This window comes from Phacochoerus africanus, chromosome 5, assembly GCF_016906955.1.
Source record: "Phacochoerus africanus isolate WHEZ1 chromosome 5, ROS_Pafr_v1, whole genome shotgun sequence".
Lineage (NCBI taxonomy): Eukaryota > Metazoa > Chordata > Mammalia > Artiodactyla > Suidae > Phacochoerus > Phacochoerus africanus.
The window spans coordinates 118572510-118598777 of record NC_062548.1 but is presented as its reverse complement, the minus strand read 5'-3'; the positions used below and the strand labels follow the sequence as shown (position 1 = coordinate 118598777).

General features: G+C 38.1%; 1 protein-coding gene across 8 annotated transcripts in view; it reads left to right on the top strand.

Moving 5' to 3' along the window:
• NCOA1 (nuclear receptor coactivator 1) overlaps window positions 1-26268 on the top strand; it is a 246493-nt gene that overhangs the window by 147934 nt on the left and 72291 nt on the right. For all 8 annotated transcript variants that reach the window (XM_047782522.1, XM_047782524.1, XM_047782521.1 and 5 more), the window contains 3 exons: window positions 7768-7934; window positions 16278-16375; window positions 25305-25482. In XM_047782522.1, the coding sequence (XP_047638478.1) occupies window positions 7768-7934; window positions 16278-16375; window positions 25305-25482 (443 nt within the window). The remainder of the gene's footprint in view (window positions 1-7767; window positions 7935-16277; window positions 16376-25304; window positions 25483-26268) is intronic.

Here is a 26268-nt window from a genome sequence, read left to right as displayed (position 1 = left end):
TTGCTCACCATTTTATTTTATTTTTTATTTTTTATCTTTTTTGCTATTTCTTGGGCCGCTCCCACGGCACACGGAGATTCCCAGGCTAGGGGTCCAATCGGAGCTGTAGCCACCGACCTACGCCAGAGCCACAGCAACGCGGGATCCGAGCCGCGTCTGCAACCTACACCACAGCTCACGGCAACGCCGGATCGTTAACCCACTGCTTGCTCACCATTTTAATCTCTAGTTCCTAGCACAATGTGTGGCTTATTAAGGACACAGAAATACTTGGCAAATGAATAAATAAATCCATTGTATGTCTTTAACTGCTATCAGAATGTTATGGTAATATTGGAACAAAGAAATACATTGTTTAATATCAGGATTTTAAAGAATGGGTAATCTATGAAATTAAATATCTGTTATAAAGATTATGGTCATTTTAAATAGGCAAAAGATAATTATTTCTCTTTTTTTTTTGTCTTTTTAGAGCCGTACCCTTGGCATATGGAGGTTCCCAGGCTAGGGGTCTAATTGGAGCTATTGCTGCCGGCCTACACCACCAGCCACAGAGACGCAGGATCCTTAACCCACTGAGTGAGGCCAGGGGATCGAATCTGCAATCTCATGGTTCCCAGTCGGTTTCATTTCCACTGCACCATGACGGGAACTCCCAAAAGATAATTATTTCTAAGGAGACTCTAACAAGTGCCAGATAAAGAAGGAACCTCAGTAAAATCAAAACAGTAGCTTCCTATCTGAAAAGAGAGGAGTGGGGATTTTGCTCCATTCACCTTTGAGGATCTGGAACAAGATTTCTCAGCCTCCATGCTGTTGACATAGTTGGCAAAATACTTCGTTGTTGTGGAAAGGTGTCCTATATATTATAGGATGTTTAGTAGTAACCCTAGACTCTACACACTACATGTCAGTTACACCTTTATATCAGTTATGATAACCAAAAATGTCTCCAAACATTATCAGATATCTCTGGGAACAGGGAAAGCAGTATGGCCCCAGCTAATAAACATTGATGTAGAGCGTAAAATGACAGAAGACTCTTCTGTCATTGCATTACATACTTTTTTCTCATGCTGGGACAAAGAAAAAATTTTTACCGGAAAGTGCCAGGAATCCAGGCTGGAGAAAGAAAAGCGACTATTTCTCTTAATGAGCTCAGAGAACTGTCAGAGAGAGATGATAACCTAAGTGCTCGTAGTCGTAAGTGACCAGATGCTAGGGGGGGTGCTGATATCAAGACACAATCCAGGTTGTGTGGTCAGAGTTAATGTTTTTATTTACATCTGTACATGTAAATAAGTCAGTCTTCCTTTTTTTTTTTTTTTTTTGTCTTTTTGCTATTTCTTGGGCCGTTCCCACGGCATACGGAGGTTCCCAGGCTAGGGGTCGAATCGGAGCTGTAGCCACTGGCCTACGCCAGAGCCACAGCAACGCGGGATCCGAGCCGCGTCTGCAACCTACACCACAGCTCACGGCAACGCCGGATCGTTAACCCACTGAGCAAGGGCAGGGATCGAACCCGCAACCTCATGGTTCCTAGTCGGATTCGTTAACCACTGCGCCACGACGGGAACTGCCATAAGTCAGTCCTTCTTAAAGAAAAACTTAAGAATAAATAAATGAAACTTTTAAGTTTTTATGTGGGGAAAAATTTTTACTCTACAAAAGAACAGAGAGTAGGAAACTACATATACTCACCATATGTAATTGATAATATTTTGCCATGTTCTTAGTAATTTATTAGAATTTATCATATTTGTAGTCTTATATAAATAAAAGTAGTTAAAAGGATTGATGATTAATTCAACTTGTCTCTAATTCTTTTAATTTGTTTTTAATAATTATGCATATGTATGTGTGAATAATATAGAATGTTTATTAAATTTATATATTATATAATACTGTATATATTTTTCTACAGTATACTTTTCCAGCATAGCTCTTTAGTCATTAAGATACCTAGATTTATTCAGTTAACTTTTTTTTGGCTTTTTTTTAGGGCCACACCTGCGGCATATGGAGGTTCCCAAGCTAGGGGTCCAGTCGGAGCTATAGCTGCCGGCCTACACCACAGCCACAGCAATGCTGGATCCCAGCTGTGTCTGCGACCTACACCACAGCTCATGGCAATGTCAGATCCTTAACCCAATGATGGAGGCCGGGAATCAAACCCGCAACCTCATGGTTCCTGGTCAGATTCGTTTCCGCTGCACCACAACAGGAACTCCATTTCTGTTAACTTTTAATAAATATTAGGTTACGCAGATATGCCACATTTGAAAAATCTGTTTCCCTACAGATAGACATTTCCTATGAGTAAACAAACAATCTTTTTGTTACCAATCTTCAACCCTAGAGCCAGCGCTACAGTGAACATGAACATCCCCACACACACCTCCTATTTTATACTTAAGAGTTTCTTTAGGATCTGTGTATACTTTTATGTTAGTTGGGCAATTACTAGATTGTTCTTCAAATGACAAGTATTGAGAGTTCCATTTTTCTCACATCTTTACCTGCACTGTTTTCTCCTCACTTTAACTTTTTGCCAATCTGATGAGTATGAGGTTATTATAATTTTAAGTACATTTCCTTGATAACCAGATAAGTTGATCATGATTTTTTTACTTGCCCATATTTCTGCTGTTTATTTTTAAGTTATTTAAAATTTTCTAGTTAAAATTTTTTTTTTTCTTTGCTTATATATCTTTTCCTAGTCTAACTCCATTTATGAGTCTGTTGACATACCTTAGAACCTAGGGTTTTCATGTGTCAAGCTTTTTTGGGACTTGTTTAATAATTTTTTTCCCTTGGAGTTCCCGTCGTGGCGCAGTGGAAATGGATCCAAATGATCCTGGTATCCATGGGAATGCAGGTTTGATCCCTGGCCTTGCTCGGTGGGTTAAGAATCCAGCATTGCTGTAGCTATGTTGTATTGTAGGTCACAGATGTGGCTTAGATCCTGTATTGCTGTGGCTGTGGTATAGACTGGCAGGTGCAGCTCCAATTTGACCTCTAGCCTGGGAACTTCCACATGTCACGAATGTAGCCCTAAAAAGCAAAAGGAAAAAAAAGGAATTTTTTTCCCTCTACTTCAAGGCCTTAAATGTATTTTTATACGTTTTCTTCTAATATACATTTAGAGTTTTGTTTTTTTTTTTGTCTTTTGTCCTTTTAGGGCTGCACCCGTGGGATATGGAGGTTTCCCGGGCTAGGGGTCTAATCAGAGCTGTAGCCACCGGCCTACGCCACAGCCACAGCAATGCCAGATCTGAGCCACATGTGCGAGCTACACCACAGCTCATGGCAATGCTGAATCCTTAACCCACTGAGCGAGGCCAGGGATCGAACCTGCAACCTCATGGTTCCTATTCTGATTTGTTTCTGCTGCACCACAACAGGAACTCCTAGAGTTTTAATTAATGGAGAATTTATTTTTGTGTATGATATAATATAGGAACCTGATTTTTTTTTTTTTTTTTTAGCTATATAGAACATCAGTGGCTAACCATATCCTTTCCCTGCTTTTATGTTTTTGTTTTTGTTTTTTTTAATGCTGTTACCTTTATCAGAGACCAAGCTCCTTCATGGATAGAGAACTGATTCTGAACTTCATATGCCAATTGCCTTGGTAGCTAAAGGGGCAAGTCACTCTTCCTTGTTATTTTTCAAAGTTGTTTTCCCTGTTTTTGGTTCTTGACTTACTATACAGATTGTATTTATTTATTTATTTTAATTTTAAAAACTTTTTAGTGTTTTTTTGGCCATGCCCACAATATGCAGAAGTTCCCAGGCCAGACTGAATCCAGGCCGCAACAGTGACAATGCCAGATCCTTAACCTGCTGCACACCAGGGAACTATTCTTCTATACAGACTTTAGAGTCAGTTTAAAAAAAAAAAAATCCTACCAGGATTTGAATTAGAATTCCATTTACTTTTATAGATTAAATTGGGGAGGACTGACATTTTTATTTTCTAGCTTCCAAAGTGTTCTTATTAATGCATATAAAGGCTTTTCAAGTCTTCACTCTTCTTCAATTATAACTTATAATTTTCCTCTTTGAATGCCTAGCCCATCTTTAGTTAGATGTATTCCAGGATACCATAGAATTTTTATTGCCTTTAGAAGTATCATTTTGTCTGTTGCATTTTCTAATTGGCACCTACTAGTCTAGGAATGCTAATGATTTGGGAGTGATGATCTCATATCCATCCATTGTTCTGAGCTTTCTTCTTTGTTTTTATGGTTTATCTGTAGATTTTCTTTGATTTTTTTTGTGTGTGTGTGTGTTTATGTGTACATAATCACATTACAGGTATTAAAATTTTTATAGATTTTTCTCTTAGTTGTCTGAAGGGTAATTATCTTTGCACATTTGCTTTTAAATTATTTGAAAACATGATCTCTAGTTTATAAGTATGGGCTTCAGTTTTAATTAAGTGATTTTTTGATATGGTTAAATAAAATTTCGTGATTTTGAAATTGATGAATTTATACATGAATACTACCTTATCATGTTTCTTTTGGTTTTGTTTTTATATGCTGTCTTCCCAGATTGCAAACTAATTAATCATAAAGAGCATATGTAAGACCCCAGGGTATTGCCAGCCCTTTGTACAGCTCTAGCTAGGGTAGTTTCTGAGCAATTGTTTGGTGGGTTGAGATCTCCCACATTTCCTTCCTATTGCCTCTTCTCCATTTCTTTCTTTTTTTTAAGGCCACAGGTGTAGCATATGGAAGTTCCCAGGCTAGGGGTCGAATTGGAACTGCAGCTACCAGCCTGCATCACAGCCAGAGCAATGCTAGATTGGAGCTTGCGGCAGCGCCAAATCCTTAACCCACTGAGCAGGGCCCGGGATGGAACCCGCATCCTCGTGGCTGCTCGTCAGATTTGTTTCCACTGAGCCACAATGGGAACTCCCCTCTTCTCCATTTCTTAATTCTTCTAGGAGAATGAGGATTAAAACACCAGTCTTTAAATGGTGGGTAGCTATTCTTTGTGCTTATTTAACATTTCTAATTCAGTTCAAGTGCTTTATGAAATGCCTGCTATTTAACCAGCACCATGTGCATGATGCTTTAAAGATGTAAGTGAAGTGTGAAACATGCTTCCCATCCTCAAGGAGCTTACAGATCTAGTCACGCCACTCATTCTCTCTTTGAAACACTTTAGGGCTCTCCCTTGCCCTGAAAATAAATAATCATAATCAAAGTGATAATAGTAGAAATATTTACTGAAGGAATAGTCTATGGCAAGAGCTCTGCCAAGCATTTTACATGTGTCATCTTGTATAATCCCCACAAAACTCTAAGAGGTAATTAATGTATTATCCTTATTTTACAGATAAAGAAATGTAAGCTTAAAGAAGTTAAATTGCTGTTAAGTAGCTTGACCAGGGTGACTTAGCTAGGAAGTGACAAAGGAAGTTGGAGCTGTATTTTAAGCAGTCTGCCATGCTCTATTACAGTATATGCAAGAGCCCTTGTGATCGGGCTCAGACCTCATCTCTTGCCCTTCTGTTTCTAATCTTCTGTAGTTCACTGGTGCTCAATTGCTTATTTTCACTCTCACTTTTACCTTTAAAAAAGCTAGGTTTTTTTCTTCTAGGAAACCAGTCTCTCCCTACCGCTGGGTTTAGACATCTCATTCTCTCGGTCTAGATGCCATCTCTGTGTGCTCCTATTGTATTATAAACTTGTCACATGATCTTTTAATGGCTGCTTTTCTTTGTTTTCCCACTTATTGGGGGCTGTGTCTAATTTACTCCTGGATTCCCAAGACACACGTAGTACATTATTATCTGGCACTTAATGAAAGTATAGGAGTATTTGTTGAAAAAGCTAAAAAGGTGAAGAAAAAAAGACATATGAGAAGTTAACTCAATGTAGCACTAACAAGCATATATGTAGTATAAATGGAAATGAAGTAGATTAATGAGAGGAGAAATGTAGGGAGCCCAATGTAATGAAGACTTCTTTTCCATTAGAGTTGTCATCTCCACCCTTCCTTCAGTTTTGACTTTATTTGAATAAATCTGCTCTCATTTTCTTTTCTTGCTTATTAGTTACTTCATTGCATGGTGATTTTCCTAGTTTCATTCTTATGTCATTTTATAGGCACCTTACCATTTCATGGCTTTTAGCTTCTTGCTTCCTTTGTCACTTCTCTGTCTGATCCTGCCCAACTCTACTACTTTTATTTTTCTTTTACTCTGCAGTGGTTTCAAGCACTTCAGTTTTTCATAAAACTTAATGTTAAAAACAGATTTGGGAGTTCCACCAAGTGAATCCAATTTACTCATGTTGGAATTTAGACCCATAGATTTAAACAAATCATACTTTAGACTGAATCTACTAAGTCTAGTATCTGCTAGTTTCTCTAAGGTAAAATCCGATGTCCTCCAAAACATTATCAGTTTACAGAGCTGGAGTTCCCTAAAATTTATATGTATTTAGTCTTATAAAGTCTGTTACTCTTTTTCTTCATGCCTCATTTTCAGTGCCTTGGTGTGAAATTTGTCAAAATACCTTGCTATACATACTTGGCTGTGGATATTATAAGATAAAGGTTTTACTAAGTAAAATGGGATTAATTCCTCAGTAATGAAAGATTTAGAAATTAAAGACAGAATATGTGATTGTTACAATTTTAAGATTTGGTTTTGTTTTGGGATATGTGTCATTTTGTTCTTGTTTTATGTAAGTAAATACATTTGATTAGTTGACTTGGTTCTTTTCAACTTACTATGTTATATAAATGCTCTCATTTTTATAGTTTTTTAATTATGAAAGTAAATATTTTAATTGTTTCCAATTAAGAGCTTTTTAGCAACTGATTTTTCCCTCTTCTCCTCTCTTCTTTCTACTATTTTTATATGCAGTCAAATGATTTTGATTGCTGCTTATAAAACTAAGAGCTACTTAATTTGATAATAGAAAATGATCCATTTTGAAGTAATACTTCATCTGAAGTAATACTTCGCTGTCTTTATATGTATTATTTAAAGCAAGGTGCCTGCTGACTAAAGTAAACGAGAGGTAAAGACTAAAAAACAAAAATGAATAATACTCATTTAATACATCTGAGTAAATGTACAATACTAGTTGTTTGCACTGTTATTTTTTGTTCTTATTATTTGCTCAGGTTATCTTCAAATTGAGTTTGGTTTTATTTATTGTATTAATGGGAGCTTATAAATAGATGTTTGTTTCTGTTTATTTACAATAAAGTTGTATACAAAGAACATTGTTCTCTGTACCTTTATCTCTAATTATGATTTATTATTCTTTTTTACTTTTTTGATGAGTACTTTTTTCCTTTTGATGAGGACCAACTAATGGGCTAATTGTTATAAGAATCAAGACTTTATCAAGTTTCTGATTATAATTTATTTGAACTCTGGTGCAGTCTGCCTGCTTAATTTACAAGAAACTTATTTGAAAATTCAGATTTTTCTATAATGATTTCAAAAGCAGTTAGTATATGTACTATGCTTTTTTTTGATATCCAGTTTTCATTGGTAATTTGAAATATTCAGTATATACACATCACTCGGGGACTCTATCTGTGATAGCAAACATTCCCTCCATGTATTTTAGCCAGAATTGTTTTCTCCACTTCAGTAAATACTGTTATCTGTTTTTTAGATACAAATTTAAATCTGGTTTTATATTCTGGATAAAAATAGGAATCTCTATAAACATGTAAATATTAAATACTTGATCAGAGAAGGAAAATAACTGGATTTTCTTTGTGTAACAGCACTGAAAAAAGGCGCAGGGAACAAGAAAATAAATATTTAGAAGAGCTAGCTGAGTTACTGTCTGCCAACATCAGTGACATTGACAGCTTGAGTGTAAAACCAGACAAATGCAAGATATTAAAGAAGACAGTCGATCAGATACAGCTAATGAAGAGAATGGAACAAGGTAAAACAAACCAAAAAAACCCTGTGGCTGTGCACTTGATTAAGATATTTACAATGTGTGATTTTATGTTGTTATTAAGAAATTGCGTTCAAATTCATAATTTCATTAAATGAACATTTTTGTTTAGGTGCTGTTTATTCTAGAATGTAAATCTGAGGCCCTTTTGCTCAAAGTGGCTTATTGTAATCTTGAAAATTGGTTGTCTTGAAAGGTTGTGAGACTCAGGGGATTAAGTCAGAAAATACAAGTTATAGTGTCAGACCTGAGGCTCTAGCTTGAAGTTGAAAGACAGCAATTCAGAGGTAGGAAAGTCCCTCCATCTGAGTAATAAGCTTGTCTCTACCTGGACTCTGCATGGGTGAAACAATCTTCTTTGAAAAAACTGATTTATTTTTATGGCTTATATTTACACTGTTCACTGGGGACCCCACACCACCCCTGGGTTGCCTACCAAAAACAGAGGCAAAGCACTCAGAACATTCTGATGGAGATTTTATGCTCTGAATTTACATGACAAATGAGGAAGTAATCTACAGTGAGTAAGAGCACAAGTAACAGACAGAAGGAATAGACCCCAAAGAGCTTCAGATTAATGCCAGCACTGTGAAAAGACTGCGAATAAATAGTATGTTTTAAATGGTTAAGGTGATATGATTTTTCGGATTTTAGGGGCTGGATAGTCTAGTGACAACTAACTTAGCAGACAGGAGAAACTGGTATTGTAGGGAGAGCCAGCATGAGGCTGTATGGCCCCTTCCCTGCTCAATCTGGAAACCCTGATATCCTGACTCATACTCCCTCAGCTGAAGATGGGAGGGGTCCTCTGGGAAAATTGAGCAGTCCAAAAGGAAAGATACAAAGATGCGGACAGTTGCAATTGATCCCTAAGTGAAAAAAATCAGCTTCTTGCCTTGTCCCCACTTTTCTCACAGCTGCCAATCAGGACTTAAGTACCTTGCTCTTTACTATGAATAAAAATCCGTGGAGAGCAGACTCTGGTTGCCAAGGGGGAGAGGGGGTAGAGGGATGGACTGGGAGTTTGGGGTTAATAGATGCAAATGATTACATTTAGAAGAGATAAGCAATGAGGTCCTACTGTATAGCATCGGAAACTATATCCAATTACTGGTGATAGAACATGATGGAAGATAATGTGAGAAGAAGAGAGTGTGTATATGTATGACTGGGTCACTTTGCTCTACAGCAGAAATTGACAGAACACTAAATCAGCTATAATAAAAATTGTTTAATAAAAAAATGAGCAAAAAAAAAAATCCAGATCATTGAGGAAAGTCTGTAATATAAAAGAGAATAAATCAAGGAAACAAACAGAAAAAGAACTCTCAGGGAGCAAAAGAAAATGTAAAGCCATCAGACAGTCCCTCAGAGACAAAAGGGTAGGTATTTCATCTATGCAACAAGAATACAATGCTATAAAATGAAACATTTGCTGGAGTTCCCGTCGTGGCTCAGTGGTTAACAAATCCGACTAGGAACCATGAGGTTGTGGGTTCGATCCCTGGCCTTGCTCAGTGGGTTAAGGATCCGGCATTGCCATGAGCTGTTGTGTAGGTGGCAGATGCAGCTCGGATCCTGCGGTGCTGTGGCTCTGGTGTAGGCTGGCGGCTACAACTCTGATTCGACCCCTATCCTGGGAACCTCCATATGCCATGGGAGCGGCCCAAGAAATGGCCAAAAAAAAAAAAAAAAGAGGAGCTGAAAAAATCTTTACCCCATTACCTTGTATTTTACTCTTTACCTATTTGTACCCTCTGCCCCAACCATCCCAGGCACACACTGCCTTAGGTGTTTGCACTTGCTGTTCCCTCTGTCTAGAATGCTCTTCCCCAGATACTCACAAGATTCACTCCCTCATCCCTTTTTGTTCAGATATTTTTTTCTCAATTGATTCCCTCACTAATTTATCTAACACACACACCCACACACCCTCCCCACCTCTCTACATCTTCCTTGACTTATTTTCCCCACAGTATTTTTCATAACTTACTTTTTAAATTAAAATGTAGTTGATTTACAGTGTTGTGCCAATTTCTGCTATACAGCAAAGTGACCGAGTCAAACATCTATATACATTTCTTTTCTTATATTCCCTTCCATCATGGTCTCTCCCAAGAGATTGACTTGTAGTTTCCTGTGCTGTGCAGTAGGACCTCATGGCTTATTCATTGTAAATGTACTAGTTTGCATCTTCTAACCCCAAACTCCCAGTCCATCCCACCCCCACAGTATTTTTATACATCTAACATATTACATGTTTTGTTTATTGTCTGCCTGCCCTCACTAAAGCTTCACGAGGGGACAAATTTCTGTTTGTTCACCATTGTATCTTCAATACCTAAAGCAGTTCCTGGGTACATCGTAGAATTTCAATTAATATTTCATTTAATAAAAGGATAAAGTGTTGGAAGTGGCCTAGCAGTTAAGGATTCAGCATTGTCACTGCTGTGCCTGAGGCTGCTCCTGTGGCTCATGTTCAATCCCTGGCCCAGGAACTTTTGTATCTGGCACAGCACTCCCCCCCCCCCAAAAAAAAGATAAATTATTGAAAGATAATTTGAAGAAATCTCTTAGAAAGTAAAATAAAAAGCAGTGGAAAGCAAGTGAATAAGGAATGTATAGGATCAGTACAGGAGGAATAACATATCATTAATCTCAGGGGGAAGAAAAGCAGCAGACCAAATAGAAGGGAAGAAATTATGCTCCCCCCCAAAAAAAAATGTTCAGGGAGTTCCCATCATGGCTCAGTGGTTAACAAATCTGACTAGTATCCATGAGGACACAGTTTCAATCCCTGGCCTTGCTCCGTGGGTTAAGGATCCATTGTTGCCATGAGCTGTGGTGTAGGTTGCAGATGCAGCTCAGATCCTGCGTTGCTGTGGCTGTGGTATACGCCAGTGGCTACAAATGTGATTTGACCCCTAACCTGGGACCCTCCATCTGTTGCAAGTGTGGCCCTTAAAAAAAAAAAAAAAAAATCTCAGAACTACAGGATATAGGTTTCCAAATAGAAAGTGCATGTGTAGTGCACAGCACAGCAAATAAAAAAGAAAGGGGGGGAGGGACTCACATTAGTGCATAATTTCCAGGCACCAAACAGGAAAAAACGAGAGAGAAAAAAAGTTACATACTAAATTATTTTCAGATGGGTCCAGATTTCAAATAAGAACACAGAAAATGAGAATTCTGGACCTAGAATTCTGTATTCATCCAAATGAAGTATGAGTGCAAAATAAAGACATTTTCAGACATTCAGAGCCTCAAAAATGTTACTTCCTGTTTATTTTTCTGGAAATATCTATCTCAAGACCAGGGTAGGGAAGCCAAGAAGGGGACACATAGGCTCTTAATCTAGCCAAGAAGGGAAAGTATAGAATCTTAACAAAAGAAACTTAAAGGAGACCCAGGACCACAGTTGAGCAGCAGACCAAAAAAGTAGCCAGTCCTAACTGAAGCAGGGGGATAGAGGCCTCTAGGAGGAATATTTCCATGGAAAAAATGGATCACAGAGTATTTGCTGACTGACCAAATTGACAGGAATTTTTCAGTTTGGAGGAGAGTTTAGAGATGAGCCAGACTTCACAGAAAAACTAAAACATAAAATATGAGAATTGTAAATTATAGCCCATACCGTGACTCATTTGTGAACTATATTTATACGGCCATGGTAACATAGATATCAAATATTGACTGCTCTAAAATTTATTCTAACTATACTGTGAGGATGGAAAGAGAGGAAATGTTTGTCTAAATGGTTGATGTAAGTAAATTCTTAACTCTCGTTACAGCATGGTAATAAGTTATGTATAACATGGACATGGTCAGGATATAGCAAATAAGCACATTATTGAGAAATATGGAGTGTATTTGTTAGGATACAGGCAAGGCTGCTAGAGCAAGAGACCCAGAGTACCAGTAGCTTTAATGGGATAATCTAGGTATGCGTCAAGGTTCAGATTCCCTCTGTCTCTTTTGCTGTACCATTCCTATGGTGTTGATGTGATCAGACATGGCTCCCCTCGTCCACATCCCAGCTGACAAGGAGGGGAAAGAAGAAAACAAGAAGGCATGCATGCTTCTTTCCTTTTAAGGTCAGGACTCAAATTGCATGCTGTTTCTGTTCAGTGTCATCTGGCCACTCCTGCCTTAGGTTTTGCCTAAAATTTTAAGTGCTTTGCTTTTCACGCGTAGTTACTTAATGTACTCAGACCTGATGGCTTATGCTTTAGAACTATTTAAAAAACAAAACCAGGAGTTCTCATTGTGGTGCAGTGGAAACGAATCTGACTAGGAACCATGAGGTTGCGGGTTCGATCCCTGGCCTCACTCAGTGGGTTAAGGATCTGGTGTTGCCAGGAGCTGTGGTGTAGGTCGCAGTTGTGGCTTGGATCCTGCATGGCTGTGGCTGTGGTGTACGTAGTCAGCAGCTGTAGCTCCGATTCTATCCCTGGCCTGGGAACCTCCATATGCTGTGGGTGTGGCCCTAAAAAGCAAAAAAAAAAAAAAAAAAAACCCAAAACCAAACAAAAAAACCTGTCTTAATGTTATGAAGATATGAAATGAGGAAGGAAGTACATCTTAGAACTAAATAAGAAACTCTTATACCATAATAATTCGAAAATAAATAACCCAATTAAAAAATAGGCAAAGGCCCTGGATAGACGGTTCCTTAAAAAAGACATATAAACAAGCAATAAGCACATGAAAAATATGCTCAATATTATTAGCCATCAGAAAAATACAAGTAAAAACCACAGTGAGAGACTGCTCTATGCTTGCTAGGGTAGCTATATTAAGAAAGATAATAACAAGTATTAGTAAGAATGGGAGAAATTGGAACTCTCATACATTTCTGGTGGTAGTGTAAATTTGTCCGTCCACTTTGGAAAACAGTCTGGTAGTGTCTCAAAATGTTAAACATAGAGTTACCATATGGCCCAGCATGTCTACTTGCAGGTATATACCCAAGAGAAATGAAAACATTTATACACAAAAACTTGTCCATAAATGTTCATAGCAGTCTTATTCACAAAAAGCAAATAAATGGAAACAACCTATATATCTATCAACTGATCAAATAAAATGAAGTATAACTCAATTAAAAAATGGGCAGAAGACCTAAATAGACATTTCTCCGAAGAAGACATACCAATGGCCAACAGGCGTATGAAAAAATGCTCAATATCACTAATTATTAGAGAAATCAAAACTGTAATGAGGTACTGCCTCACACCAGTCAGAATGGCCATAATTAACAAGTCAACAAATAATAAATGCTGGAGAAGGTGTGGAGAAAAGGGGTACCCTCTTCCATTGTTGGTGGGAATGTAAATCGGAACAACCACTATGGAAAACTGTATGGAGATACCTCAGGAAACTAAATACAGAGCTACCATATGATCCAGCAATTCCATTGCTGGGCATATATCCAGACAAAACTTTCATTGGAAAAGACGCATGCACCCCTATGTTCATAGCAGCACTATTCACAGTAGCCAAGACATGGAAACAACCTAAATGTCCATCGACAGATGAATGGATTAAGAAGATGTGGTACATATACATAACGGAATATTACTCAGTCATTAAAAAAAGACAAACTAATGTCATTCGCAGGAACATGGATGGATCTAGAGACTCATGCTAAGTGACATAAGCCAGAAAGAAAAAGACAAATACCATATGATATCACTTATTTGTGAAATCTAAAATATGGAACAGATGATCCTATCTAAATATAACAGACAAATAGGCAAACAAAAAACAAAAACAAATCATGGCCAAGAAGAGCAGACTTGGGGTCCTTGGAGTGGGGGACAGGAAGGAAGTGGGAGGGATGGGCATTTTGGGGGTTTGAGGGTTACAAACTATTATATTTGGAATGGATGGGCAATGAGATCCTACTGCCTACTGTACAGCACAGGGAAATGTGTGTGATTGGGTCACTTTGTTGTACAACAGAACTTGATGAAACATTGTAAATAACTATACTTTAATGATAATAGAATTTTAAAAAAAGATTTTCCACTTAAAAAAAAATGAAGTATACTTATACATTGGAATGTTACTTAGCAATAAAAAGGAGTGAAGTACTGATAAATGTTTCAACATATGCTTGAAAATATTATGCTAAGCAAAAGAAGCCAGTCACAAAGGACCACATATGATTCCATTTATAAGAAATGTCCAGAATAGGCAAATCTAAAGACAGAAAGTAGATTGGTAGTTCCCTTGGGCTTAGAAGCGTTGAGAAATTAAGGAGTGACTGCTAAAGGGTATGTGGTTTCTCTTTGGGGTGATGAAAATGTTCTAAAATGCATTGTGATGATGGTTGCACAACTCTGTGAAACCATTGAATTGTATGTTTTAAATACATCAGTGGTATGCTGTATGAATTATATTTCATTAAAGCGGCTATTATAAATACTACATGAGATATTTTGCACTCGGTTTGCAAAAATTAAAAGCTACAGTGAAATCAAGTGTCAGTGAGCATACAGAAAAACAGAACCCCTCGGAGTTCCCGTTATGGCACAGCGGAAACAAATCTGACTAAGAACCATGAGGTTGCTGGAGTTCCTGTCGTGGCGCAGTGGTTAACGAATCTGACTAGGAACCATGAGGTTGCGGGTTTGATCCCTGGCCTCGCTCAGTGGGTTAAGGATCCGGCGTTGCCGTGAGCTGTGGTGCGAGTAACAGATGCAGCTCGGATCCCACGTTGCTCTGGCTCTGGCTGTGGCTCTGGTGTAGGCTGGTGGCTACAGCTCCGATTAGACCCCCAGCCTGGGAACCTCCATATGCCGCAGGAGTGGCCCTAGATAAGGCAAAAAGACAAAAATAAATAAATAAATAAGAACCATGAGGTTGCAGGTTCAATCCCTGGCCTCGCTCAGTGGGTTAAGGATCTGGTGTTGTCGTGAGCTGTGGCAGACATGGCTCAGAACCTGCGTTGCTGTGGCTGTGGTGTAGGCCGGCAGCTATAGCTCTGATTAGACCCCTAGCCTAGGAACCTCCATATTCCACAGGTACCATCCTAAAAAGACAAAAACAAAACAAAACAAAAAAACGAAAAGAAAAACAAAACCCCTCATATGTTACCAGTGGTACAACATCTTTGAAGAACAATTTGTCAAACTTAATACTGTTGAAAATACATAGACCCTGTGATCCAGCAACTTCAATTCTAGTATTTACCTTAAAGAAACTCACAAATATGCAAAAGAGGAAATACTGAAAATAATTTATTACAGCACTGGATATAGTAGTCAAAAGGTCTACCAGCAGGGGAATAGGAAATGAACTGTGGATTATTCGTATGATACTATACAGCAGTTCAAATGAATGAGTCAAATTCATATGTATCAGTGTAGTTAAATCTCAAACATAATATTGAGTGGGAAGTCTGTGTCTTATGTAAACATTAAAACAAAAAAATAAGGTATTCATAAAATCATGCGTATGTAGTTGAAATATAAAAATATGCTAAGAAATGTTTATGCTTGGATTACTGGTTACTTTTGAAAAGGGACAGAGGAAGAATGATGGTAGAGCTATAGCTCTTTTTTTGAAGCTTTATATTTATTTAAAAAGGGAAAACCTGAAGCAAATAATGTTATATCTGTGAAAAATGAATGGTGGAAATGTGTGCTATGTCACTTTTGTATTTTTGGTATATTTGGAATATTTCGTATTTTAAAATGAAAAAATAAATCTCTGTTCAATAATGCCATATTTGGTTTTTGGTGAGCTAACTAAGTCTGACAGATTGGAAACTTTTATATAGGTCTGCTGCTACTTTAAGACAATGGATGGATTTTTCAACATCACCACACAAAAAAATTGCAAATTATTTAGCAGTTGAAGTTTTATCAATCAGATCATCATAACATGAATGTGATACGTTAGCTAGTTCATAGAGGCTCACAGCAACTTATCTTTACTCTGTCTTCAATAGCAGTTTATCAAATCAGAAAAAGAGAAAAAATAGAGGAAATAATTATTCTTTTAAAATTTATCCATGTCTTTCTTTTGGTGTAGATTTTTTTTTCTATTTTCTCCATTTGTTGGAACACTGGGCATGATAGGTCAGAATTCACATCCTCCTGCTGCCACTTATTTATACAGTTTGGGACATATTACTTAACCTTTGTGAACCTCAGTTTTTATCATCCAAAAAATGAGTATAATTAAGATTAAATGTGAAGGTGTCTAGGTAAAGAATAAATGTTATTTGAATCTGAAATAAGGTGGATTTATGTATTCATAAACTTGCCATTATGGAAATGAGCTCTTTTTGGATGTGTGACTTTTGTTTCTTTGTTACAGAGAAATCAACAACTGATGATGAAGTACAGAAATCAGATATCTCGTCAAGTAGTCAAGGGGTGATAGAAAAAGAATCCTTGGGACCTCTTCTTTTGGAGGTAGCTGTTCTCATTGTCTCAGAAAAAGTGATCAAAACCTTTGTTCTAATTTGGGTTTTTTCCTTATCTTCATGTTTTCCATGCAATTAATAATTATAAAACATGTAAAGTTTTAAAGAACTTTTAATAATTATTTTGGAAACTATTTTGACAGTTATTATTACTTCAGAATTAAATATGAATAATGAACACGAGAAATTTTCAGAAAAGCATTCTAATGGTCAGATTGAAAACTGCAGATTAACTGTCTGGCTTTGCTGTTTCTAGAGTAGTTAGGACTAGTTGGGAAAATAAACTTTTAGAATTATTTAGCTAGTTAGTGCTAATTTCTGCCATAGTATTTCACTTTTGAGTAAGAGATACCTCACTTTATTGCAGTAGGTGTTTGAAGTTTTCTGACTAAAAATTTTTAATTATTTATATAAAACATTGTAAGAGAACTTACTAGTTTAACAACTCTCTTTCAGACTTTTTAAAATGAAGAATTTTTAATCTTGAATTACTTTGTAAATACTGTGTAATTTTCACCCATTTTTTCCTGTCTCTTCTTTATTCCCTCTGTTCTCAACACAGATGTTTTGTTTCCAAGCAAGCTCATCACCTTAAGTGTTCTCTCTCATACATGAATGTTTAAAAACGCGTCTGTGTGTGTGCACGTACACATTCAGTCCCTACAATTTAGGCTTTTCTAACTCTAGGCCTAATTTTATTTTTTATATATGTATGTTTATTATATACATATATGTACTTAAATAAATATAAATATATAAATAAATGCTCCTTTCCTTGTCCTACCTCAGGGCCCTCCTTTCTAGTGAAGCCTTCCTAACAACTCAGACTTGTATAGGCCTCTTGAATTTCGTTTATACACTTTTTTCCTATTACCCTAACCATTCCTCTGTGTATTAACCATAATTCCCTCCACCAACACTGCTAATGTGAGAACATTCTCAAAATGCCACTCTTGGTTTTTTAGCCCAAGTGATGTCATTTGCTTCATCTATTATTTTAGAGATGACACCCAAGTATGTGCTTCTTGCTTGAATTTCTTCCCATACTCCATTCCTGTACTCTTAATAGGTTGCTAAATGTTTTTTACTCTCATACTAGCAACCTTACACTCAAAATCTAAATTCTTTATTTCCTTTACATGTTCTACAAGCACTTTGTTACTTTAGACTCCTGGTTTTAATGACTTTTTATTAGGGGAATGAGCACATATTTTATAGAGTTGTAAAATCTAAAAGGCATTGGGCACTGAAACTGGGTAGAAACTACTCTCTGAGTGAGTGTATACACATGTAACTGGGAAAGGGGAAAGCTACTACATGTGACAGACTTGATGTTTTTCTTCATGTTACAGCCCCTTAAATCGATTGCATGACATATGCCTACTTTTTGGAAACTGTTAATAAGTATAGTAAAAAGGGTAATGGTAGGATCTATGTGGTGGATATACAGTAGTTCACCGCAAAATTATTTCAGCTTTGCTGTATTATGAATGTTTAAAACATAAGCTGTTAGAGAAAATAGCGAAAGAAAGAAAAGTACTTTACGCTCCTTCCCCTCTGCTCCATCTCTTCCTGCTACTTGGTTATCCTTGGGCTCTTCCTGGAAGACCTGCTTACCCCCTTTCTTCTGTAGGATGTCATTATCTTCTAGTTCTTCTGAAGCGGTTCTGTCTGCCGTCTTAGTGCCACTAAATTTAAAACTGGCCTAAGAACTTTATTATCTCCTTTCAATTCATTAAATATTTATCAAATGTATTTTTGGCATATAATGCCATTTGAGATACCAAAAAGTATAAGGTATAGAGGTTGTGATTTCTGGGGTTCCTGTAGAGACACGGTAATCATTTAAATCCTGGCTTTACCACGCATTCTTCAGAAACCACAGAGAAGAGCAGGGATAGCAAATAGATTATCCACAAACTGGAAACAGCCCCACTAGAGCCAGAGAATACTGCTGCTGCTTCAATTTATATAACCGTTTGTTATTTCTGAATGAGGAAAGTCTGCAGCACTTTACAGTGAACAGAAAATAACAGGAAAACATCCATTCAGAACTACTGTAAGAAAACAGGTTTTTAGATGATGAAATTATTACCCTTATAAAACCACTGTAAATCAAAGGAAAACTATAATACAACGTTACACATGCCATTAAGCAAACATCTTCAAATACAAAAAAAAATATGAAATTAGAAATTCCAAAAATTCAGAACAGAAATGTATTTAGGCTCTTGACTTCAAGGAACTAGTTTTTTGTTTTTTTGTGGGGGGCGGAGTTTATGAACGATACATATTGTGAAACTGAGACTGTGAAATAAAATTACAAACTTTCATAAACTTAAAAGTTGGCTTTATTGACAACCTTTTCTATCCCTTCTGTATCTCCCAGCCCTCCCTCCTTGCCTTAAATTTTGTGATCTAAGCCAGGGTGGTTAAGAGAAGTGGTAGAAAAGCCACCCCAAGATTATTCATTGACTTAATCCAGGCTGCAGTCTACAGCTGCACTGTTTAGTAAGAGAGTCACACATTCAAAGGCCCAAATTCAGAGTGAAATTAAACATTCAATGCTTCTGCCTCACCAGGCACGTTTAAAATGCCCAGTACCCACCTGTGGCTAGTCGCTCCTGTGTTGGACAACAGAGAACGTTTCCAACATCGACATCAGTCTGGAGAGACTTGCTCAGATGGGACATCTGCATATCTCAGAGGCGGTCGCATATCTACCGTATCATGAGAAATTCTCACCAAACAATTTCAGTGTATTCCCCCTTCATTTTTTAAACATAAAAAGGTAGCGTGAGATAAGAATAAAGGTATTGGAAGTAATTTCCTCACACTTAAAGAGAGAGTGGTATTAGAATAAATATACCACAGTGGTTGAATACATATGTTCAACAAAGATTTGTTGCTTGGTACATGGTAACTACTCATCAGTACAGGCGCTTTTGTTTTAAAGCTCCTCATTCTCCATTGTTCCTTGCTGTCTAAATTCCTCTACCTCTTGTTCAAAGCTCTGCTTTATCTGACTCTTAATGCCCTTTATTTCTCACTGCTCCACAAGAAGAATGCCCTTTTAGTCACAGAAGTCTCCCTATACCTTGCATGTGCACTCAGGCCTCCTTACCTCATTTTATACCAGTCCGACTTTGACTACCTGCTTCCCTCTTCCTTAAAACTCTTCATGAGCCTTTTTTATAAAGTGTCTCTTTTCCTTTCTGGGCAGTTCTTAGCCTTTTTCTCATATTTCTGTTTCTTTACTTGCCTCTTAAATGTTAGTATCACCCAGGGTTCTGCCCATGGCTCTTTTTCCTTTTTTGATTCTGTGCACATTTCTTGGACAGTTTTATCAACATCTGTGTCTTTGTCTATATGATGTACTCGTATGTGTGTGTGCACATGTATGTGTGTGTAAAATACTAATTAGGGTTTTCTGATTTGAAGCAACAGACTCAATTCTGACTAAATTAAGCAAATATGAGTTTATTAGGATGCTTTCGGATACCACAGAACAGTGCTTGGAAATAAGGTGAAACCTAGGCATCTTAAGGAGGCCAGAAAGTAGAAACTATGTGAGAGGTCTCTTCGAAAGACCCATCTGAACAGTGCCCTGCTGGCAGAATGAAAGTGTTCTAACCGTATTCATTCTTTTTGTGGTTCTCATCCAGAGTACCATTTAGGGAGGACGTTTTCCCAGTGGCTTAATTAAGAATCCCATGAGGCTTTATTAAATGGGGAAGAAGTAATTCCTCAAAGGAAATCAGATATTCTGTGGAAGGGGAAAAGATTGTTGTAGTTAAAAACAAGTAAACAAACAAACAAGCAAACAAATGAGAGTGTATGTACCTGTAAGCTGCACATGTCTGTCTTTAGCCCGGATCTCTCTTTTTCCCCCTTTTAATTCCTTTTCTTGGGGAAAGGCACTTATCTACCAGAACCCTGAAGTCGTTAATGAAGGAAACCGCAAGTGCTCATTCCCACAGCTGCTAGAGGTTACCAAATGTTGTTTATTCTGCCTCTGGGGAATTCTCTTCTATCCCTTCCACTGCCATCGCCTATATTCAGGTTCTCATTTGAACTGGAGCATCACCATAGCATTGTAGTTTGTCTCCTTGCTTCTCATCTGTATGCCACACCCACTGATGACGGATCCTTGTTAGAGCAGATCATGTCACTGTCTTGCTTATTGCCTTCAGAATAATCTCCGTGGCTTTTAGGATAAATTCCGTTTTATTTTTGTTTTGTTAGTTGCTTTTCCCTGAAGCCTTTTCAAAAAACAAAAAACAAAAAAACCCACAAAAACCAAAAAACTTTGTTATTAAGTATAACACAGGACAAGTACATACAAGATTTCTTTTCTATTTTTTTTTTTTAACCTCTGAGCTGTTTCCTCTGTTTTGAATGTCCTTTCTACCCCTCATCCACCTGATTTACTGCTCTGTGTCCTTCAAGCCTTGGCTCAGGTATCATGTGGCCTTTTCCCAGGAAACCTTTACTACAACAACCATTTTTGGAGCAACAACAACAACCAGATGGGCAACTTTGCCGATTTGGGTGCTTCATTCTGTGCTTAACCTTTAGGAATTCCTCTGTTGTGCTATAATGTGACCACATGTATTTGTCTTTTTCTCCTCCAGAGATGGTAAAATTGTTGAGAATATATATTTCATTCATAGGCCTTCGTCCAATGACTGACACTTAAGTGATACTCAGTGAAGCCTATGTAGTCATTTAAAGCGAGGGCCTTGTGAGAAGCTCTGGCTAGTGTGAACCCTGCATTGAGACCCAAGGTGGTCTTCTCCAAAGAGTAATGTCCTGGGTGGAGAGAAGACCCTTCTGACTGGGGATGCTGTGCTGAGTGGAGAGGCGTTTGTTATCACTTCCTGTGTGCAGTTCAGCATACGACCAGCGGTCAGAACTTGGAGAAACAGAAAGATTCCTTCCCAGCAGCACACTTGGAAGTTAATTATATGCACAGCATATGAGGGAAACTTGTAGAATAAGTATTAGCAGGTTATATTAATCAGACATACTTTTAGAAATTAGATGTTTGTATTTTCCTAGCAATAGTCTCCTGGGATTCCCTGAAATGTTACCAATTTCTTGGGGGTGGGATTTTGGCAGATCTTATACTATCTACTCTATTTTCATATTTTAAAACATTTTAAGTACATATTTCATTTATAATTAAAAAAAAAAATAGGCATTTCCAGCAAAGGACAGGCTGTCTGCATCTCAGGAGAAGGTCAGCAGGACAACTCTTGTGACCATGGGACAGCCTTTGTCGACCTCTTTTCCAAGCCAACCCTTTCTGGAGAAGCTCAGAAGAAATATGATGCCCAGACTTCTCAGAGGAAACGATGAGTCCATGTAACCAAGGCCAAGCAGAGATCTGGTGAAAGTTCTGCACTCCCTGTAAGGCTGACCAGCTGCATATTCCAGAGGCCAGTTACTAGAATAACTTCCCAGCTTGTCAGTGAGGTCAGGTGCAGTCAATGGGAGAACTTGGAGAAGTCCCAGAAAGTCTCTGGAAACAGGAGATTGCAGGGACTCCAGGCCTACTGCAGTGAAGAACTTTTAAGTTCTTTGGATTTCACGAATGCCCTAAAAATAATTGCACCAAGTAATCCAGGTAAATCCCTTGGCCTCCTGGTGCTCGAAGTTTGCATACCAGCCCTGTGCCCACTGCTGGCCAATCTCCAGGAGTGGGTCTCAGTCTCTCCCAGCCCCTCCTCAGACATTAGGTAACTTCGAGAGATAGCCAGACACAGACATGGAGAGAGCAAAGGAGAGGCTAACATGGCTCTGAGAGTAGACAGGGTCACTAGGAGCCAGAGAGCAAGGAGCCAGAAGGACACCCTGAAAACCAGATGAAAACAAGAAGGTAGTGCTTAAGAAGCTGGGTGATATGGTCCTTGGAACTGGTTCACCATGACATGGCCAGGTTTTTTACTGGCCTTTCTTTCTATGTCAATTCTATTTCTTACTCTGAACTATGACACTTTGTTATACCTAAACTGTTAGCTTTTTTTTTTTGCCACCTCCCCCCACATCATAAGGAGTTCCTGGGCCAGGGGTCAGATCTGAGCCACAGCTGCAGTCACAACAGATCCTCAAACAGATCCTTGACCCACTCTACTGGGACAGGGATTGAACCTGCATCTTAGCACTTGCAGAGATGCCATTGCTCCCATTGTGCCACAGTTAAGGTTCTGTTCTTTAAAGTTAAATTGTATTTGCATTGATTCGATTAATAGCTAAAAACATTTAAAGGAATTTTTAGATCTTTTTTAAAAAATTGATGTGTCTGTATCTCAGTTATCCATATTGTCACATAAACTGAAAGACATTAATCACCTGTTATAAAATTTATAGCTAATTCTGACTTAAAGAAAAATTAGGTATGAGAGTGCTTTCCTGCGCTCATCTAAATCCAAAACAGTTTAGCAAAGGATTTGTCTAGTGTTAAGGGTTTCAGATTATTAATCACCTCCCTCTTCTCTTTGCATTATGAACTAAGTGAAAAATAGTCACACAACAGTCAGGTGGAATAAAAATTATTTTATTTCTTTTTGTTCTTGTTAAAATATTAGCAGTATTTTTCATGAGAATAGCGTGTGGTTGTGCTTCATTATTTTAAAAATCTCAGTCGAGGAGTTCCCGTCGTGGCACAGTGGTTAATGAATCCAACTAGGAACCATGAGGTTGCGGGTTTGGTCCCTGCCCTTGCTCAGTGGGTTAACGATCCGGCGTTGCCGTGAGCTGTGGTGTAGGTTGCAGACGCGGCTCGGATCCGCGTTGCTGTGGCTCTGGCGTAGGCTGGTGGCTACAGCTCCGATTCGAGCCCTAGCCTGGGAACCTCCATATGCTGAGGGAGCGGCCCAAGAAATAGCAAAAAGACAAAACAAACAAAAACAAAACAAAAAATCTCAGTCAAATGCTTGGTGATGCAGTGATTTGAAGAGATAGTTCTAAGTTTAGTTTATTTTAATATTTGACTTAAATAATCAGCTGAAAAAGACACCTTACAAAAATAAGGTAGATACAAGTGGAAAAATACATCACTGGATGAGTTTACGAAGTCACAAAACTCATTTTGGAAGGCAGCTGTGCTCACCACTGTAACCACCAATGCTCAAAATTCACTTTGAAATCCTTTCTACCAATTATGCAAAGTTTTTTCTTTAAACTCCGTCTTTTTTTATCTCATCTAATTTGAATCTCCAAATTAATCAAAAGATGTTGCCTTTTTCTTTTCTGAAAAATTGGTGTTTGTTTGTTTGTTTGTTTTGCATTTTAGGCCGCACCCGCAGCATATGGAGGTTCCCAGGCTGGGGGTCGAATCAGAGGTATAGCCACTGACCTACACCACAGCCAAAGCAATGCAGGATCTGGGCTGCCTCTGCAACTTAGACCACAGCTCATGGCAACACCGGATCCTTAACCGACTGAGCAAGAGGCCAGGAATTGAACCCGCATCCTCATGCATACGAGTCAGGTTTATTAACCACAGAGCCACAACAGGAACTCCTGAAAAAATAGGTTTTTAAAGCCCACCGGAACTGTGATTGGAAGGTTTTTGAGTAGGTAAAAAGTTTTATTTCTAAAGGTTTTAACTGAAGAGATCATTTTGTAAGTAGTTTGCATAATTTTTGGCAACCAAATCATAACTATGGTAACATTTCAAAACATCCATCTTCATATGCTGGTGTTTATTATTTGGAAAATATCCGCTGAGTAGAACATTATCATTAGCACCTGTCATCGTAGAAAGGTCAGCAAACTTGGGACATTTAACCTTTTTTAAAAAGAAAACTGGTATAGCCCATCAACAGTGTTGGATGATTCTTTTAAGTCTTTTGCTACCAATAACCGGGAGTCCCCTGCATGATATAAAGGATGCTTAGTTACATCTTGTTAAAAATTCTGTAAATATTCTACTTTTTAAAGTTCTTGTTTTTACTGCCCTTATTCATTCTGTAGCAAGTAAACTGCAATACGTTGCAATGAACAGAAAGATTATAAATAAGGTGCCACTGTCAGCCTCTGCATTCTGACTCTTCTCTCCAATTCCGTGCTTTGTAATGTGACCGTCTGGACTGAGTGAGGCACCAGGGTGTCAATATGTTAATCAAGTTTAATTTCTTCCTTATGTTTTAGATTATGCTATAAATAGAGATTCTGAGTTTTTCCTGCACCCCTGTGGTTGTTATGCTTCCCTGTGGGCATGTACATCTTCTTTCGGAGCTCCCTGGCTCCATCTCAGTGCATAGAACCCTCTGTGATTTGGCTCCTGTCCACCTCTCCAGACTTACTGCCTGCCTTGTGCCATGTGCTCCAGCAGCTCCAAACTGCTTTTTGTTCCATTATGTGCCATGTTTTCTCTTCTGCCTGGAATGTTCTTCCCTCATGCCTTTTCCCCTTTAACTCAGGTCAGAGCCTTTCTTTGCCCCCCACCTTGACCTCAAATAGACATCCATCTTTGTGCTCCTAGAATAGTCCGTGTAGTATTCTGTGATACTGCATTTCTTACTGATGTTTTATTGAGCTTATGCCTCTCTCCCGTTGTACCACAGGTTCCTTGAGGGTGGACACCAGGTCTTCACCTACCGTTTAGAGATGTTTATGACTGACTAAATGGGTCAGTCACTTACTTCACATGTGCTACCAAAAAATTTCTTTCTAAGGAAGAAGTTTGACATGTTCATTCATGCCTACTGGAAACATAAGTGTACAGTCTGTTTTAAAATCCTGTTCCCTTCACAGAGAACATGCAATATTAAATCTTCTATTCAGCCCCCCTTTTCTAAAACTTGGCATTTATTTCTGATCTTTTTTCAATAGAGAAATGTACACGTTTATTTTTCTTTTCTCTTTTAACCTTACAACCTCTTTTTTTTTTTTTCTTTTTGGCTTTGCAGGCTTTGGATGGATTTTTCTTTGTTGTGAACTGTGAAGGGAGAATTGTATTTGTGTCAGAGAATGTGACCAGCTACTTGGGTTACAATCAGGAGGAGTTAATGAACACCAGTGTCTATAGCATACTGCACGTGGGGGATCATGCAGAATTTGTGAAGAATCTGCTGCCAAAATCACTAGGTACAAAGAAATGTGTTTTTTAAAAGCTTCTCCTTACATAAGATTGTACTGTATTACTATTATATTGTAACATATAGTATTATTCTAATATATGTCGTAATATGTTAAAAATACTTTAACATTTAATTTTAGCCTGACACTAAATGTAAAGGAGGAATGGCATCAGATAGCTGATAGAGAGCATTCCTTTTGTCCTCTTCCTCTACATGATGCAACAATTATGTGACTGTGTTAGGAAGCAGAGCAGTGAGTTGCCTTGGCATGAGAAGCTTCTGCTTAGAATTCCCTTTGTTTTCCATTTTAATTATGTCCAAGAAAGAGCAAGTATATATAATGTATCCTAACACCTTGCTCAAAGAAAAGATAAAGGGGGAAAAAGGAGAAAGGAAAGGAAGAAGGGAGAGAGGAAAGGAGGGAGTGAGGAATATACATTCATATTACATACTTATTAAAATTAACATTTTTGGATATAAGTGGTTTCAACTCAAGAGTTCCAAGTATGGGTGGATGGGTTGCTCATTGCCAAAGGAGCCTAGCTGAGAGGATGGACGGGGTCTGATTTCTAGCCTGCATTCTATTCACTAAGACATGTGCTTACGCTTTTTTTTTTTTTTTTTTGGTCTTTTTGCCTTTTTCTAGGGCCGCTTCCCATGGCATATGGAGGTTCCCAGGCTAGGGGTGTAATTGGAGCTTAGACGCTGGCCTACACCAGAGCCACAGCAACACGGGATCTGAGCCACGTTTGCAACCTACACCTCAGCTCACGGCAATGCCGGATCCTTAACC